The sequence below is a fragment of the Didymella exigua genome (assembly GCF_010094145.1).
Source record: "Didymella exigua CBS 183.55 unplaced genomic scaffold M421scaffold_11, whole genome shotgun sequence".
Classification (NCBI taxonomy): Eukaryota; Fungi; Ascomycota; class Dothideomycetes; order Pleosporales; family Didymellaceae; genus Didymella; species Didymella exigua.
The window spans coordinates 1-18,641 of record NW_022984785.1 but is presented as its reverse complement, the minus strand read 5'-3'; the positions used below and the strand labels follow the sequence as shown (position 1 = coordinate 18,641).

Sequence of the window (18,641 nt, the reverse complement as noted above, 5' to 3'; positions counted from 1 at the left end):
CATCAAGGCTCTTCGTCAGCAGCCCAAAAAGACCACGCATCGTTCGAAGAGCATGAGAAAACAGGTTCCAAGAACCAATGACATCACGCCTTCGATGCAGACGAAGCGCAAACACAGCCGCCGGTATACGTGCGACGAGTGCACATCGGTTCTCGAACTCCGAGCCGACTTCACGACATCTGGGACCTCTCTCAAGAACGCGAGTAGCGCTGTAGCGCCTAGTACGAATGTGCATGAACGTCTTTTGTAGAACGCTAGAAGACATAGCCGCAAGAGTACGGTCTGAAGAGGCGCATGGGACAGGGCGGGAAGGGAAGCGGATTGGTCGTTGTATTTGCATAACTCGAACGTTACATAGTAGCGGTCATATGGAAAATAGACGTTGGTGTGTATTGTGAAGTATGAGCACTTAACTGGAGCCTGATGTATTCCAGAACCAACTATTCCGTGCCTTCCACCTCCACCCTTCCCCTCGGTATCGATAAGTCACCGGTCAGTCCTCGGACGGCGAAGGTAAAATAGTCCGTTCAGACGGCCTCTCGTAGTTCGAACCACCACCCATCGGCACAATATCTGCTCTACCTGGTTCCGCTTCACCTTCCTAAAGCATATAATGCATTGGTCATGCCCGGGCACGAAGCGGCCACGTACGTTACGTTCAGATAGACGTTTGCTCTTCTTCAGTCTAATGCGCGTGGGACGCGATCTCCTGACGGGAAGGGTTCGAGGGGCAGTGGTCGACGAATCGTCGTTGTAGAGACTGTCTACCACCGATGCTTCTCGAGCAGTGTGGGAGGCTGGCTCGTTATGTTGGTGGTGCGTTTTAGGCAAGGTTGAGAAATGGCGTTTGTAATCCAGTCGGGCTGAACAAGCAGACAAACGAGATGCAGGAATGAGTCTTGTATCAGATTTTGATGAAGTCAGACGTTATGGTGTAAAATGCATGTGAAGGAGCACCGCACCCCCAGCCAAATGAAGTTTTGGCAGCAAGCCGATTGCCAGTGGAGGCGGGCGGTGCACTAGGGTTGGAGATATGCACTCGTGAATCCGAAAGCTCCTGATGCAATTCATCTCTGTGTTGCATGAGCAAGATCCTATTTGCGACCCTAACTGCGAGCGCAAGACCTACACATTATTCGTGTGGCCTATCTGTTAGACAACTGTAACGGTACCGTTGGCCCTAAGATCCTTCGAGCTAGCCCCGACGTGCACAAGAAATTCCCCCTTCTCAACGACGTACTTCATGGCACCGTTCCAAAGACCCCACTTGCTCACATCAAGATCGATGCTGACATCTACAGTCTCTCCCGCAGGGATCAGTACCTTCTTGAACCCCTTGAGCTCAATGTTGGGCACAACAATACTGGCAATAAGATCCTGGACATAGATCTGCACAACCTCCTTGCCATCCCATTTGCCCTCATTCGTAACGCTGACCTTCGCCGTGATCTTCTCATTGGCAGCGACCTCGGTCTTGGACAGCGTGATATTGGAGTAGGTGAAGTTGCTGTAGCCAAGACCGTATCCGAACTCATACAGTGGCTGCGGGTTGTTGAGCACGTACTGGTGTCCAAACTGTAGTGTACCATTGGGCCAAATCTTGCCGGCCTCAGTGTAGCGTCCGGAGTTCAGGTAGTCGTAGTAGATAGGCAGGGTACCGACGTCGTAAGGGAAGGATACAGAGAGCTTGCCAGAGGGGTTGACGTCACCGAAGAGGACGTCGGCGAGAGCGTGGCCACCTTGCTCACCGGGGTAAAATTGCTGGACGAGAGCATGTGCATTCTCGCTGATCCAGGGCTCGGTGATAGGCTTGCCAGAACTGTAGACGACGATGGTAGGCTTCCCTGTCGAGATGATGGCTTGGACAAGCGGGCCCATGGCACCGACGAGGTTGAGAGACGCGACATCGACATGTTCACCGGTCGTGGCGTTGAGACCTTGCCAGAGCTCGAATTGATCGCGGGACCATGTGCCGACTAGGACGACAGCGACGTCGGCAGCTTCTGCCGCGGCAACAGCTTCAGGGAAGCCAGACTCGTCTGATGACCAGCGTTGGCAGCCTTGAGCGAAGGTGACGGTTCCGTTAGTAGCTTCTTGAATACCCTGCAGGGGGTTGACGTTAGCTGGATTCAGTGCTGCCTCCTTGACGACGTAGTCTCCGTAGTTGGTGAAGTTGGCCATGGGTCCAATGACGGCTATGTTGGCGGACTTAGATAGAGGAAGACTCTGGTTCTTGTTCTCGAGAAGCACAATAGACTCAGCATCCAGCTTGCGTGCGAAGTCGACGCTCTCTTTAGTGTGAATAACAGACTTTGTCTCGTTGGCTGGAAGCGCACTGTATGGATGCTCGAAGAGACCCAATGCAAACTTGGCCTTAAGCTGGCGAGACACTGCACGATCGACGGTCTCGATATCGAGCTTACCCTCTTCGACAAGTTGAGGAATGATCTCGAAGTTATACGAGCCGCCACCCATCTCGACATCATTGCCGTTTGGCAGGGCATACAGGGTTACAGCCTCCTTGTCGATCGGCTTGTCAGCAGTCTTGCATCGGCAGAGCTTGAACGTGCAGCATAGACGGTCCGTAGCACCGGCATCAGAGGTGATGAAGTACTCATAGCCCCACTCTTCACGCAAGATGGTCTCTTGGAGAAGGTAATCGGCGATTGATGGGATGCCGTCATACGAGTGGTATGCACCCATAATGCTGTAAGCCCCACCATCGATGATGGTACGCTTGAACGAAGGGAGCCACGTGGTTCGGAGCTCACGCTCGCCTCCGTGCACAGGTCCAGTATTGATACCCTGCTCGGGTGCTGAGAAGCCAGCAAAGTGCTTCACGGTTGCGGCCACGCCCTGGCTTTGGATACCCTTGACGTAATTATAGCCGAACTCCCCGGCAAGGTAATGGTCTTCGCCATATGTCTCCTCAACTCGACCAAAGCGAAGTTCACGCGCCAAGTCAACAACTGGTGCGAAGATCTGATTTATGCCAAGGGCATGTGATCTACGTGCAATGTCAACATAAGTAGTGAATGAAGCTGGAAAGCATCGACTCACTCCTTGCCAATGATGACAGCCATTTCATGGATGGCCTTCGGATCCCAAGAACATGCGTGCGCAATCGGACTGTTGAAAACAGTCGCATTGCCGACAAGCAGACCATGAATACCCTCAGTCTGGACCAAGGCTGGGATGCCAAGTGTCGTGTTGTGCTGGATGTAATCCTGCGCCCTCTTGATTCCACCCACGATCCATTGCTGCTCGACGGGATACCCCACGTAGAACTGACCGCCACGCTTCTCAAAGTTCCAGGCAATACCGGTAGCGTTGAAGGCATTGGTCGTAGTGTTGATCCAGTTGGAAATGTCACCTTGAATCAGCTGAGAGGTCTTTTCTTGAATGGTCATGCGTGAGAGCAAGTCTGAAACTCGGTCGTCGATTGACGCATTGGGGTCCTTATATGTAGCATTGGCTGCAGCCCGTCTGCGGACCAGATCGATCGCACTGGCGGACGCTGCCAGCGACGATCCAATGAGCAGGGCTGCCTCAAGGGAGAGAAACTTCATCCTGAAGATATTATCGGTTGACGCGTCCTGTTAAGATAACAAGGTACATCGATCGTACTCTTATAGCTTTCATATTGTAAGAAAGCATGCAGAGATCCAAATTACCCGGACAGTTGACCAAGATGGCCGTACGGTTATTTCCCCGCAGTTTATGCATCTGCATCTCATATTACCTCGCCGGGAGAGCGGTAAGCATGATCTGATAACAAGGTCTGGTACGAGCAGGAAGCGACCTGCATCACCGCGGCGAGTGTGTTATATCGAGAGGCAGAAGCGGCTGCGAGGCCTAGCTGTAGAACATCGTAAGACGTGATAGTTTCCATCACTTGCAGCATTGCCGTCACCATTGTCGTAGTGATATGCTCCGCATCAGACCTGCGTGGAGGCGCGAGATCGACCCGATGATGCCGCGAAAGGTTGAGGATGAAGAGTAAGATTAGGTCATTGGCGGAAGATTTAGTGGCTGCGCTAAAACGTGCTAACCGGCAAAAGAAGCCCCCCGCCCTCAAGCTTCGCAGACGTCTCTCCGCGTTGACCCCAGATCTTGACAAGAACGATTTGCAGATGCGCGGACGCTAGACCGCAGCCTTGCGGAAACTAGGGATGAATCCCGGAGCAGCAGGGTCCGTTGGCCGAGGGCAGTAAGGCGACCGCTGAGCGGCTGATGGAAGTCGATCCACATGAGGTGACCTTGCCGTGTGCTTCGTTCGGTCGGTGGTGTCACCGTCGTCCGTAGGTCAGTCGCGGGCCGTTGTCGCGATGGAAGCAGGTTGTTTCATGGTATGTTATTCAAGCTTGAAGCGGATCGCACTCTTGCATGCGTTTCTCACATGTGTACGCAAGTGGACGAGAGTGCGAGGTTCATGTGCTGATGTTGAACTCAGGACATAATGTATAAACTGTTCAAGATATCATCTATGTACCTGCAGTAGTCTACACCAGATCTCTGTTCAAATTTATTCCCAGCCCCAAACACCTGATTGCCGGCCAGAGATTACCGTCCCACTATATCGTTGAAACATTAAAGTAGTAAGTTATCGTAAGATCCGTAAACATACAAGAATCGTAAGCGTATCTTTCGTTCGATACCAGCCACACCTCAAACAAAGAGCAGCGCTGAGAGCAGGAATGACAACCACCACACTCGCCTCGTATCCAGGGCGCTCGCGGTTCCGGTCTGAACAGGCGGCGCAGGTGGAGGACCAGTAGTTGTCTCTGCGGGCGCAGATGAGCTTGATGTTGCTGATATGGAGAGGGTGTAGCGAACGGAAGAGCCTGCTGCCGTTGGCCGGGTCGCAGTCGATATGGTCACCGGTATGGAGACTGAAGGGTGGACTGTTGAAGACCCAACGGAGGATGCACCTCTGGTGCTGGAAGACGGAGTGCGGGTAGCTTCAGATGACGATGCAGCACCAGAAGATGGGAGAGTAACTGCATCTGAAGAAGATGCAATACTTGATGGCGTTTCGCTGGGCGTTGACGATGCTGTAGTGCTCAAAGATAGGAGTGTTGAGCTGGTTGGCGAAGATGACGACTCAACAGTGTTGCTCAAGGTTGGTACTACAACGATCCCGGTCGGAGCAACAGAAGACAGCACAGAGGAGAGCAGCGAGGTCTCCAGAGAGAATGTCGGCAAAGACTGTGAGGAGATAGGTGCTGAGCTGACAACATTGCTGGAAGACGCAGCTAGTGACGAGCTCAGTGTCTCAGTTGGAGGGACTGGAATTACGATAGTTCGTGAGCTTGAGGCTAGCACGCTTGAAGTGAGACTCGGCGCTGGAGCTGGGAGTGTGGGAGCCACAGAGACTGAAGAGCTTGCAGGTGAGGCAGCTGGAGCAGAGCCCGAGTACTGGGGTGGAGGTACAGGAATAACGACAGTCGCCGAGGATGATGGCACCGATCTTGTCCGACTGCTAGATCCAGATGCAGAAGAAGTTTCAGTAGGGTACACCGCAGAGCTTGGGATGTCAGGCATTGATAGGCTTGACGTCACAGAAGACGCTGGTACTGAGCTGGGAGGCAGCGGAATGACTACGGTGTAGGACGGTCCGAGCCAAGTTGATGACACCACGCTGCTGGGGTAGTAAGGTACCGCCTGGGTATAGGAAGGCGGCAGCCAGGTGGAAGCTATTGTATCAACACCTACAGATGTAGGGTAGGTTGACACTGATGTATAGCCTGTCGAACTTGACAACTCGTGTTCGACGGACGAAGAAAATGGTTCAGAGCTTATATAACCGTAGGTGCTGAATACCAGGATTGGGGGGTATGGAGCCGCAGTTTCCGTCTCACATGGCTCCGAAGAAGGTGGTGATGTCGATATCGATGTAGCAGTCGAAGCAACACAAGAAATTTCAACAAGCGATGTCGAGTAGTGCAGAAATGGAACCTCTGATGTAGCTGCTGCAAGAGGTCAGTTGCTGAGATTTCAAGACACCAAAAGTATCGTACTGTTTGTGTAGTTGGACTTTGCAGGTACATGGGCAAGTACAGTTGTCGACAAAGCTGTCAATGTCCAGATGGAGGTTATACGCGCCATGGTGGTTGGCATCGCTAAGTTGTCGTGCTCTGATTGGCCAGTTGCAGGTCGAGATATTTCTCAATCCTTGACTCGGACGATAATTAGGAATTAGAGATTTGGTATTCGGAATGGACACAAGGAGAGAGGTGCATTCCAGTCGTCGATGTGATTTTAGATATATGAGGCTAAATGCGTTGGCAAACCGGTGTAAAAATGGGGCTGATGAGGTTGGCAGATCCCAGCCACCTCAAGCACACCAAATCATGTTTGTACAACGGGCGTAGGGCTCACCGCATGGCTGGGGCAAACTGACGGCGCATAGAGAGTGCGGCACAAACACTGAGGTGACTTGGACTTGTTAGACACGTTGACTTGTCGTGTTTGACAGGTCAAGATGTTACGAGGTAGAGGGAATGCACGGACGCACCTGCCTCTTGGAAAACAACACAGCAGCCATTCACCACCGAGGCCCGCATTTTGTGCCTGCATAGTGGCTTACGGCTAGATAACCAGCCTCTGTTTGTAATTGTGACTGCAGTACCGTGTGGCAGATCTCCTGAAGAGGTCTGGTCCGATTGATCGATCATGCAGGAATGTATTGTCACACAGAGCGGATGTGCACAAAGACTGAATGCCATTCCGTTGCTGTCTACGATCCCAACTACAATCCAGAAGAGCCACTTCGTGGCCGTCACTGCGAGTGCCCCTCGGGCTAGCAAGACATGTCTACGACACTTGTCAGCAGGAGTTCTAGGCCAGCGCAAAGGCAAAAACGGTGATGTAGATGCGATTTCAGACAGCAGTTGGATCAATGTTGAGTCCACACTTGGGTTCAGAACAGGTCTGTGAATATTGATTTTTCATCATTGCATGGGATGGGGTGAGACTTGTGATGAAGAGGGAATTGCGACTTACCGGTGTCGTGAACCTGGAGAGCTATTCGCGGTATGCGCAGATCCGCATTGTTCAGTCCACCTTACGACGCTTGAAGAAGCTCTCGATGCCTTTCTGAGATGAGTCATGGCGAGAGCTACCCACACCACCACCAGTGCGCTTGAGGCCTTTCAGGTGATCCTTGCCGTTGATGGTCGTTATTGTCGTAGTCCAACTGTGAATAATGCCCGGTCCACAGGGGCAAGGTGCTGTGGGTGTTGTTGGAGCAGCTGCAGCTGGTGTCGTGTCGACGGCTTTGGCAACCTCTTCGCGGGCGGCCTGCGGGGCTCCGACTTCGCCAATCGTCTTCAGTGCAGCCATCTGGGTGACCTCGACAGCGCCAATCGTATCACCTGTTCTAGGCTCAACAGGGTGCGACACGTCTGATTTCGATGTTGGAGACGGCGCCGCACCTGCGAGGCGAGGAGGTTTCTCTGGTTCGCCTGACGTCATGTGTAGCTCAAGATATCCTGTATTCGACCATCCTCCCAAGTGTTCCAACGATGGGCGGGCAGTCGAACGCAGGTCTGGAGACAATGTGATGCTCTTCGCGGGCAGCCGGCGGAGCATTCGCTTCCAGAGCGTAGAGAGAAAGATGCCGTGAGACACAATGGCGACTGTAACATGACCGCTGCCAGTCGTTTCACCGAGCAATGGCAGCAGGTGTTCGTCTAAGAAGGTGTCTGCACGTCGGCCCATAGCCTCTTTCGTCTCAACAGCAACAAAGCCTGGCTTGTTCTGCAACTCTGCCTGGATGTCTGTCCACTTCTTGCCCTCCAAGTCCCCGAAATCTTGCTCCATCAGAACGCGCAATTGTGTGACCTCCGGCGTATCTCGCAGGGCTTCGACGTCGTGCTCCTGTGAAAGCTGGGCCTCTCTGATCAGACCGGCGGTCTTGGCTGCGCGCTGCAGATGGGACGAAAATAGGTGCGTGAAGGTCAGGCCGAGCGCCATGAAGTGTAACCCGAGACGCGTCGCCTGCTGATAACCATGGTTGGTAAGTGCAGAATCCCTGCTGCCGGCGCTGCTCGTTGGTTAGCAGAAGTTTTGAATAGCTCGAGTGACAGACGGCGTACTAGAGTTGAGCAACATTGTCAACCGTCTCTCCATGCCGAACCAGATATAAACTCATCGATTGCGCCATGACGCCCATCGCAGGTATGCAGAACCTGCGACGAGCTTCATGATGGCGTGGTGGTGCAACGACAGACGCACGAAGCAGGAGATAATTTGTACATTTTGCACTGTGGCCCGTGCTGGCGTGGGCGGGCTGCCATCTTCACCACGGACTCTTCTAACGACTACAAGGCTTTCCATAATTCGCAATGCTACAAGTTTGCCATCAATTTCTGGAACACCGAGATTTGTCAGTGTCAAACTCGAAGGTCAGCGTCTGTACCACTTACTGTCAGCTATGAACACGCAGGTAGACTCTGTTGGAACGCAACCACTGCGAGGGAGGCAGTCTTTGCATCGTGTCTTGCCGTAGTGGGCTGCTGTATCTGTGCCACTTTGCTAGGAAGATCTCGACATGAAAGCCAACAGAAATGGCTCTTCTGGTTTGGCCAGTCCCGCTGACGCAACTCAGCATTCAAAACCATTTGCTCTAAACCGAACGGAACGCACTGCATCAAGGTTCCGTTGCAATTTCGTCAAAGATTCTGCTTTCGCTTTCCAGTTCTCTTAAATTATCCAATCTTGTCTGTTCCCGAAGCCTTGCCATGTGCCTTCCTAATTTCTTTCAGATTGCCTGTTGATGCCTCTCTTCAAATTCTTGTTTCTGGTTCTGTCTTTTCTTTTCGAAACGTGACGTGAAGTCTTCAGCTCAAGCTGAGCACACGACTGCTCCACGTCAAATCCTTGCCAATGCTGACCGTCCGCTTCTCAGTAGTGCACCATTGCCCAAGCAGATATCGTCTCACTTCTGCATATCAGAGTCCTGGGAGGCTTTCCCATAGCTTGTCTCTCACTTCGAGGCCGCCCTCTCTACACTTTCCATATGACCTGACCCTCACTCGCTAGTGTTACAGCCGCTATAAGAGTAACACTGGACCCTCGTACAATACACTTCACGACTCACAACACATGTAAACCTCACACTTCACATTCCCTATGCGGTGATGCCATCCGTTGATCAAGGACCGCCACCACCTATTCTTCCATCACTACGAACCCTTGCTTCTGACTTCATTATTTTCACCGAAAGCTTTCCTCAAGATCACTTTCAAGATCGACAACAGCGACAACAAGGCCGAAACGATGTACGGAACCTTAGCAGCTAGACCCGATGTCAACTTCGAGTTCAACCTTCCTCACGGACCTGATGCAGACGATACTATAAACGAGGACCAGATGTCACAGTACACGTCAGTTCAAGGCACCGTACCTACTGCCGCTTGGTCCTTCAACCAACTGCAGAATGGGGATGATACGAGGACTCGTGTTCAACTAGGTCAACATGAGAATGACGGACAAGAGCTCAACCATCGTCAATTTCCCCCCAGATTTTCTGACGATGGAGGGAGCGGAGAAGCATTCGAGCGATCTTGGCCTAGCCACCAAGCTAGGAAACAGGCTGCGAATGCTGCGAAAGGCACAAAGTCGCCAAGGCGCTCTGAGGACCAAGGCGAAGACCCTGCACCACACGCTCGAGCGAAGAAACCGCGCCAGTCCTTGTTTGGCGGAGCTGATGAAGAGATGGAGACCGATAAACAAGTCGATAGCCTCTTTGTATCTGCAACGCCTGGACACGGTCTTGGTCACTACATGTCAAGCTTTACCCTCGATCAACAACAAGGTGGTGACGAGGTTGAACAACCCACGAGAAATGGCTTCGGCCTGGCGTACTCCGACATTGGTAGCGCTGGCGACTCACCCGCTCTCTCTGACGACAAATTTGTCATTGCTCCAGATACCACGGTAAGCTCACTCGATCTATTTTAGTGTTTAGCAGAATCTGACACCCTGTCCTAGCCTTACTATGAGTTGCGCCGAAACATCAATCGTCAGAAGACTATCGCGCATATTGATACCGATAAGTCCGGCGATTTCGACCCCGATCAGGAAGCAAAGGAGAGGGCGACTAAGCTGGTTCACGCCAAAGTAGCCAAGAAGGACAATAAGGAAACGAGAAAGAAGAAGGGCAAGAATGGTGTGCCGAGAGACTACGTCATGAAGTGCATCGTCAAGCTCCCCTTTGACGCGTTCAGCAACGTGCGCAACATCAAGAACGACGAGCAGCGTTGCCCTGAAGATTGGTCTGAAATCGACTCTGAGCAAGGGCGTGAGCTCGAGGAGTACCGAGCGGCATTTCGCGTCAACACACCTGACCGCGGCCAGCTATCACCTCTCGAAGATCCTGCTGGCAAATTTGACGAATTTACCGGACACCCTGAAGCAAGAGGCTGTAAGCAGTGCCGCAAGCTTGAGCAGCCGTGCTCGATGGTGAAAGATGGCACGTATCCTTGTGAAGAGTGCACTGAGGATGGCAGTGAATGCCAGCCTATCCAAGAAATCGCAGTGAAAGACAGATGCAAGCAGTGCGATCAGGTCAATGAAGAGGTCTACTCTTTCCAAAACGATCCCACAGCCGATTTGCGATCACTGCGCTGATAACGATCACATTTGCGAGGCTTTGCCGCCCCAAGGTTACAAGGCTTCGCGCATTAACATCGAAGAGGTCATTTGGGGTCCAGACAGACCCCACGTCGCCTGCACAGCCTGTCGCAAAGACAAGAAGCGTTGCACCTTGAAAGGGAAAGAGGACAAACCGCCCTGCAGGTATTGCGGGAAGAACAATCTTGGCTGCACGTTCTTCCACCTACCTAAATTCGTTAACGAAAACGGAACAGCAAAGAAAAAACCCTCGCCCGGGACGATTACGCAGGAGGTTATGAAGCCTAGAGATAATATCTTTACGTGAGAAGACCTCGCAGACATGGGCCGGCGGAGCACACAGATCCTGGAGCGCGAGCCAACATCCGAGATGGAGATGGAGGATGGGGAGGGCAACAAAGGCATGCTTACCAAGATCACAACCTCTTTTGCGCATCCTATTCGATTCCAGGCTCCGCTCTGCAACTTCTGCGAGATTCCCATCTTCGGTATGATCGGCTACTTTGAGCGCGAAGTGCACGTCATCCGCTGGCATAACGGTCTAGGATACGCCGAAGTCGGCGGAGGGCGCTGTTCAGACACGGGTCCGACAATGATGTGCAGGGAATGCACCAACCACAGGGTGCAAATTGTTGCTTGCGCCGGCCATGAGTTCGAGCAGCAGGTAGACGCAGCTGTTGACCACGATGTTCTTGCAGATGGGCTTAATGAGGTAGAACCCGGAGGCGCCGACGTCCAGTATCAGCTACAGAGATGGTGCTCCCTTTGCTTCTCACCAGCTTCCTATGGATGTTGCAAGGTACAGCTGGATATTACGGGTCAGGAAGAGATGGAGGTCACTGGATGCCATCTCAGGCTCTGCTTCGCCTGCGAACACTCACTACGTGAAGATTACGGAGGCGACTTCGATCAAATGGTGACCCAGATGGACAGCAAGCCAAAGATTAGTGAGGCAGACGAGATCCTTGAGAGGGAGATCAGAGGAAAGCCGCGAGCAGACGTCGGCTTCTTGCAGGTGAATGGGCTGTTAATGCGGACGGTTATGGCGATGGAGGAATGAGATTAGGAGGAATATAACACCATCTTTGGATTTCAGGGTTGGTAAATGACAGGCAAGCTTTGATCGCATCTTCACGATATTATTACCACAAGCTCGAGTTTGTAATCATTGAGTAAAAATTCAGTGACTGCCTCCAGGCGTCTACATGATGCAGGTGCGCTTCGCGTGTTCAAGCCTACATGTCTTTGCCAGACAACTGCTACAGGCTCTCTTAACTAGCTCGGGTATCTAATTATTGGATACAAAGGCTGAGCGACTGCCTCCAGGCGTTTCCATGATATTGCTCGTTTCGAGCTTAGCTGTGTTCACAGGGCGGCCTCCAGGTCCTCAGCACAGTACACAGGTATCACATTTTGAGCTTTTCATGGAACTTATCCTATTACCAGCAATATTTTTCAGTATTCAAAGCCGATGGCGCCGCTGTTTTGCTCCTCGAAAGGCGTTTCGTATGGCGCCTCGGCCTGCGGCGTGATTCTTGCCAAATGCCTGCGCGCACCATCCTCCCAGTCCAATAGCGCTGAGTGTGCAGTGACCCGGTTATCCCAAACAACAACTGTACCTGCCTCCCACTTGACGCGAGCCTGGAAGTCCTGGCCCTTGGCGACATGGTCGTAGAGGAAGTTCAACAGGAAGTCGCTCTCCTCCTTCTTGAAGCCAACAATGCGACGGCTAAACTGAGGGTTCACGAATAGTGCCTTCTCGCCAGTTGCAGGATGCGTGCGCACAAGCGGGTGGATCGATGTGACAGGCTCACGGCGGACGACACCTCCTCGATCCCTGCTGTTGTCGGCTTGTTCAACGGCTGCATCGTGATCAGCAAAAGTTCAACAAGTCTTCAATATCACGACATACCTGAGTGGATAACCTTGAGACCATTTAGTCGCTTCCTAAATTCAGGCGAAAGCCTTCGGTACGCTACTGCCTGATTGGCAAACAATGTGTCTCCCCCTGCTGCCGGTCCGTCCAACAAGTACAAGAACGTGGTGCCCGGAGGTTGCTTCTCATAAGTGACATCCGAGTGCCATGTGATCGAGTTTGTTCGCTCCTCGAAGAAGTCGCGAGCAGTTGTGTCGTCAGCTCCGCGGTGGACGAGATGAACTTCCGGGAAGCCCTCTGGCGCTCCTGATGTTGGGTGGATATGATGCCGACCGAAATAGCCACCAATCTTCAGAGCATCCTGAATGGGAAGATCTGCAAAGTCCTGGTCACGGAAAGCTACGACCTTCTTCTGAGCGACGAACAAGGCAAGCTCGTCCTTGCCAGCATCAGTCAACTTGCTGAGCTGCACGCCACGAACCTCAGCACCAATGTTCGCAGTCAATTCCACAATCTCGGCGTCCTTCAAGAGGTTTGAGAACGATGCGTCGGCATCTTTACCATGCTCGTAGTGCTCGAAGGGCTCAAGAGGGGGGTACTTCTTCTCGAAGTCCCACACTGGGAGGTAGTTGGGGTATCTTGCTGGCGCATGCTCGCCAGAACCCCTCAATTCGAGTTCCTTCTTGTATAGCTTGGGTCCACCAAACGCGGCTTCCTTGTATTGGCCGGCTTGCGACTTGAAGTCGACTGCCGACTGCTCATGAAAGACTGTGTCGACGAGTGCGGGAGCCATTGTGAAGCTGGGTATGAGCTCTGGAGATCGAAGTTCGAATTGAACGTCGGCAAAGAACTTACTAGTGGACCAAGGCGTCTCTTATACAACAAAAGACGTGCTCGCAGCCCGTTGATTGGACGCCATTTGCACAGCATGGGCACAGCAACGGGACTACCATCATATCGCGAGACGCATCGCTTCCGATACGACGATGGTGAAAGGGCGAGCCCCAAATGAATACCGCAATATTGCCGGTCTAATCAGGTTGGACGTTGATGGCATCAGAATGCACGAAATCACTTCATACGTTCTTGCCGCAGCGTCACGCGTCCGATATAGGATGGTCTATATGACTTTAGGCGACATGCAGGCGCTCTTGCCCGCAATGACTCGTGTGCGACCGATCTCGCACCAGAAGAACCCTCGAGCCGAAGGAATGTTAATGGCACCATCGCGGGTCCAATGTTCGCGGCTGATGTCGCTACGTACCCGGCCAATGACGCAATGCCCAATCAAACCACCACGCGACGAATCAATCACAACCCGCTTTACGTTGACCCATTTTCGACGACACCGGTACTTTACCGACCGCGAATCACACAATCTGGAACACAAATGCTACGTATAGCTGACAAACTTCCTAGGCCTTTTATTGGCAAGAGTCGGTGCAGAAGGCTAACACTAGGAGCTGATGTGCGATATGTTGGCTATTGAGACATAGTTGTCCCATCTATCCCCGAGGAGCGCTGCCAAAAATGCGGAATGTGGGACTGCGCCCGTACGTGCTTACGGATGGTCCACATTAGGGCTGTCACACTAGAGATGAATAGGTTCATGTTGGGTTGCCATTTTGACGACGTACCTTTGCCAGGATGGAAAAAAACTCATCGCTTCTCTTAAAATGGATGCGTTCCGATCCATTTATACTGAAGTGAAATCCCCCATCCAGGAGGTTCCCAAGACCTTCCAAGAAACCTCGAGCATTGGCACGCCATGGCCAGTAACGCGCCCAACACCACTGGTCTTCCGGAAGCTGGGGATCTGAAGAGTGATACTTCGAGTGCCAGCTCGAGTCAGACGAGCCTTGAACACGTCAGTGTCTGTAAGAAGGGAGCGACTTGGGTCGCTAGTGGTTTGAAGGACAGTTACTACCGTCCCATCGACACCTATGAGGGTCTTCATCGATATGACCCCGATTTCGAATGGGAACCCGAGGAAGAGAAGAGGATCATCAGGAAGGTATGAGAGTTGTCCTCATTGATACCGGGAGGCTACTAATGTCTGCAGATTGACAAAAGGATATGTACTTTTGTATGTCTCATGTTCTTTGCGCTCCAGCTAGACAGAGGCAACATCAGCCAGGCGCTCTCGGACAATCTCCTCAACGATCTTGGTATGAACACCAATGAATATAATTTAGGCCAAACAATTTTCTTCATCTGCTTTCTGTGCGCTGAGCTGCCGTCTCAGCTCATAAGCAAGAAGATTGGGCCAGATAATTGGATTCCGATACAGATGGTGTCCTGGAGTTTAGTAGCTAGTATGCAAGCCTTTTTGACCGGTAAGAGTTCCTTCTACGCCTGCCGTGCGCTGCTCGGACTCATCGAAGGTGGCTTCATTCCGGACAACATCCTCTATATGAGCTATTTCTACACCGGTCTCGAGCTGCCCGCTCGCCTCAGCTGGTTCTGGGTGTCTTATCAATCTACACAGATCATTTCCGCATTCCTAGCCTTTGGTATTTTGCGTCTAGGTGGACGCAACGGTATGGAGGGCTGGAGGTGGCTGTTCGCTTTAGAGGGCATGCTCACTGGTTTCATTGGTATCGCTGCTTGGTTTTACCTGCCGCCATCACCAACACAGTCTGCAACTACGAGCAAGATCAACCCCTTTAGAGGCGAGAAGGGCTGGTTTGATGAGCGCGAAGAGAAGATCATGGTCAACCGTATTCTTCGCGATGATCCCTCGAAGGGCGATATGCACAACCGCCAAGGCCTTTCGTTTTCGATGTTCTGGGAATGTCTCAAGGACTACCATATGTGGCCGATCTATCTGATCGGCCTCTCTTGGACCATTCCCTTCAACCCAGTCTCATCATACCTCACTCTCCAGCTGCGATCTCTCGGCTTCGGAACCTTCGACACCAATCTGCTCACAGTGAGTAGTTCTGTCGCACGTCATTCGTCGGCATACTAACGCTTCACAGATTCCAGCTTATGTGCTCTTTATCGTTCAACTTCTATTCTGGACCTGGGTGTCCGAGAAAGTCAACGATCGCTTCCTTGTCGGTCTTGTCTCTCAGATCTGGGCTCTTCCACTACTCATCGCCCTAGAATGTATCTCTCCGAGTACCTCGCCATGGGCTCGCTGGGTTTTGGCTATCATGATTGTCGGGCACCCATACGTACACGCCATCCTCGTCGCCATCACGTCACGCAATGCTGGCACGGTGCGAACCCGTACTGTAGCTTCGGCGATATACAACATGACGGTGCAGGCCGGCAGTATCATTTCACAGAACATATATCGCGAAAACGACAAGCCGTTGTACCGTAGGGGCAACAAGGTGCTGATTGCGATATGTGCGTACAACTTTGCGCTGTTTATTGGAGCAAAGATGTTCTATGTGACAGTCAACAAGAGGAGGGAGGCGATCTGGCGCTCCATGTCATTGGAAGATAAGAAGACATATCTGGCTACCACAAAGGAGAAGGGCAACAAGCGTCTGGACTTCAGATTTGCGCACTAAACGACCCCTGATAACTGTCAGATCAAGCTTTCTTGAAAATATTCAGATCCGATCAAATACAAAACATTGTCACGCGCAAATTTTTGACTTCTTAGCCCGTATCACTTTGCTGGGCGCATTGCGGTTGTGTACGATGTATAATGTTTTTCGTATAACAACGTGGACTTCTAGTTGTCCAGCTCAGACCAAGACGACATCAAGATGTGCGATCTCTCCATCTCTGTAAACTATATACCTTTTGTCTTCACCTTCGAACCACTGTCCTCAAGGCAAACGGCGCCAGGTTGAGTCTCCGTCCCGTCAGCTAGATTTTCTAGTCAGGCGTTGCTTGCTCTATTCACGCCAACGGTGCACAATTTGCTGGAGCTTGGTCAGCGTTGCCCTCGGCGCCTTATATCCTGGCAAAAGCTGCATTCTTGTGAAGAGCCACATTGCCAAGAAGATCCTGTATTGGTAGTACTAAGACGATATGATGAATGTGGTGGGCGATCTTGTGTATTTTAGTACTACAGAAGAGCGCTTATCTACATGTGCGTGGGAGAAGGAACTAACTAGGCTGTGTAACGACGTAGGCAAGAAGAGAGATATCTGGAATAGGTGTGAATCCGCTACGAGGCATATATGAGTGCTAGGATAATAAGAACACTAGGACATATTCTCTACACCTAACGTAGATTATCACCGAGCCGGCCATATCACCGAACCGGCCACTTTCTCTTGGCACGACCACCTTTTACCCTAACACAACATGCCTTAACAACAACAACTTTAGAATACTACTAGAGAAGGCAGAGTTATCCTTGCTATCTAGGCCTTCTATGCTAGCCAATTTCGCAGTATCTGCAGCGCTGCTACATCGGGAAAAGTTTTTCGAAATCCGGCCTAGACCGGCCGTTGCTGACAGTTGTGGCATGGTCTTGCAACGGCCGTTCAACGGCCCCAACGGCCCTAATTTGCGCCTAATAGCCCTAATTTTGCGCCAACATTGCTAACAGCTAAAACGCTAAGTGCCTATATTTAATAAACTTAAAATAACATTGCAACGTTGTTACATAGCTACCCTTAGTGCTAGTACTAGCATTAAATATTTAAAAATTACAAAATTTTACGTAACCTGTTTTATCAGTGAGCGCCCCACCTCAGTGAGCGCCCCACGAACACCAGCAAAGCGCATGCGCGACACTCAACGCGTAATGTCTTAACAACCACAACCTCACAAGCCCTATACTGAAGCTGACGTGCAGCTTGCCCTCTCTAACATTAAATGCGACTAGATTACAAGCCTGCGACGTGCTGAGGCAGTCTACAGTGTTCCTTGTAGGACAATACAACAACAACGTGACAGGAAGCCCTCTAGACGCAACTGCGAGCCTAGATTAAAGCGCCTGATGAAGCTAGAAGAGGAGGTAATTCTACAGCGTATACTTGACAAGAACCTACATAGAGTACCGCCCTTAAAGCTACACGTACAAGATATGGCTGATAGACTGCTGCGCGACCGTGGCGGTGAGCCTGTTAGTAAATGCTAGGTTGACAGGTTTATTAAGCGTACACCTAAGCTGCGCACGCGCTAGACTCGTCCATACAATCACCAGCAAGCTCTCTGCGAAGACCCAGCGATTATTAAGCCCTAGTTTACACTAGTTTAGAATATAAAGGCAAAGTATGGTATTATAGACAACAACATGTACAACTTTAACAAGTCTAGCTTCCTAATAGGCAAGATATCTTTATAACTTATTATAATAGGCATAGAGAAACCTAGGAAAGCAAAGAAGCTTTAGCCTAGTAATTATAAGTAGACTATGTTAATACAGGGTGTTAGCGCAACAGGGCGTGTTATCCTACCCTTCCTTATCTTTGCTAGCAAGGTTCTTATCTCTAACTAGTTTACTAAGGACCTCCTACGTAATTAGGTTATTTAAGTAAGCCTAACAGGCTAGACAAATAACAATCTAGCACTTGCCTGGCTTAATTACTTTAATACACATGTGAGGCCTGTAGGAGCGTATAGGCTGCTAATTATTAACAGCCACAAGAGCTATTGCTTAATAGATTTCTAGGATTGCTGCAAGGAGAAGAAGATTATTGCCCTCTATATGCCTCTACACTCGTCACACCTCCTGCAGCTACTTGACGTTGCCTGTTTCTCGCCATTGAAGCGCGCGTACAGTGATCAGATCTTAGCCACCGAACACCAATCTTTCGATTTTTGGGTAACCTTCACTGGGGCCCTAAAAACCACAGCAACTGATCTAAGTTATCGCGGGCACCCCGGGAGTATCTCCTACGTCCGCCTCGCCCCTCGCGCGACCCGCGGAGGAGCTTGTCAGGATGGCAGAGTCTCCAACCTCCCAGCACACGAGGTCTCCAGACCCTGAGTCCCCGCAACAGCTTAATACACGCGCTTCAATCCGGCTCCAGAGGCACCTGCACCATCAGGCCCCTCCTCTAAGCAGCCAGATCCCCGGTGGGGGCGCTCCCAAACCCAGAGCTTATGATGCCGTTCAACGCCACATCACCGAAACTCAAAAAATCACCCAGTTGTGGAACACCATCACTACTGCCTTTGCTGCAGCTGTAGACCACCACACAGAGAGCTA

The 18,641-nt window shown here is 51.4% G+C and overlaps 6 protein-coding genes across 6 annotated transcripts; 3 read left to right on the top strand and 3 right to left on the bottom strand.

The window, feature by feature from the left end:
* Window positions 1-1,079: 1,079 nt before the first annotated feature.
* Window positions 1,080-3,980, bottom strand: M421DRAFT_419673 (glycoside hydrolase family 3 protein). Its single transcript, XM_033592211.1, has 2 exons — window positions 3,061-3,980; window positions 1,080-3,007 (listed from the first exon to the last, which is right to left on the bottom strand). The coding sequence occupies exons 1-2, from the start codon at window positions 3,567-3,569 to the stop codon at window positions 1,153-1,155; spliced, it is 2,364 nt and encodes a 787-aa protein (XP_033449402.1). The 5' UTR covers window positions 3,570-3,980; the 3' UTR covers window positions 1,080-1,152.
* An 893-nt stretch (window positions 3,981-4,873) lies between these two features.
* Window positions 4,874-5,611, top strand: M421DRAFT_4329 (uncharacterized protein; the record flags this gene model as incomplete). The annotated part of the gene is made up of 1 exon (XM_033594629.1): window positions 4,874-5,611. The coding sequence occupies one exon, from the start codon at window positions 4,874-4,876 to the stop codon at window positions 5,609-5,611; it is 738 nt and encodes a 245-aa protein (XP_033449401.1).
* Window positions 5,612-7,056: 1,445 nt separating this feature from the next.
* Window positions 7,057-8,167, bottom strand: M421DRAFT_60679 (phosphoglycerate mutase-like protein; the record flags this gene model as incomplete). The annotated part of the gene is made up of 3 exons (XM_033595804.1): window positions 7,057-7,344; window positions 7,393-8,047; window positions 8,100-8,167. 3 exons carry the CDS (start codon window positions 8,165-8,167, stop codon window positions 7,057-7,059), a joined length of 1,011 nt encoding a protein of 336 aa, XP_033449400.1.
* A 1,115-nt stretch (window positions 8,168-9,282) lies between these two features.
* On the top strand, window positions 9,283-11,698 carry M421DRAFT_100320 (uncharacterized protein; the record flags this gene model as incomplete). The annotated part of the gene is made up of 4 exons (XM_033586502.1): window positions 9,283-9,942; window positions 9,997-10,572; window positions 10,613-10,941; window positions 10,975-11,698. The coding sequence occupies 4 exons, from the start codon at window positions 9,283-9,285 to the stop codon at window positions 11,696-11,698; spliced, it is 2,289 nt and encodes a 762-aa protein (XP_033449399.1).
* Window positions 11,699-12,093: 395 nt separating this feature from the next.
* M421DRAFT_61306 (alpha-ketoglutarate-dependent taurine dioxygenase) lies at window positions 12,094-13,307 on the bottom strand (the record flags this gene model as incomplete). Its single annotated transcript, XM_033595875.1, has 2 exons — window positions 12,094-12,500; window positions 12,551-13,307. The coding sequence occupies 2 exons, from the start codon at window positions 13,305-13,307 to the stop codon at window positions 12,094-12,096; spliced, it is 1,164 nt and encodes a 387-aa protein (XP_033449398.1).
* Window positions 13,308-14,263: 956 nt separating this feature from the next.
* On the top strand, window positions 14,264-16,114 carry M421DRAFT_132707 (phthalate transporter). The gene is made up of 2 exons (XM_033587393.1): window positions 14,264-15,446; window positions 15,496-16,114. The coding sequence occupies exons 1-2, from the start codon at window positions 14,610-14,612 to the stop codon at window positions 16,036-16,038; spliced, it is 1,380 nt and encodes a 459-aa protein (XP_033449397.1). The 5' UTR covers window positions 14,264-14,609; the 3' UTR covers window positions 16,039-16,114.
* Window positions 16,115-18,641: the final 2,527 nt, after the last annotated feature.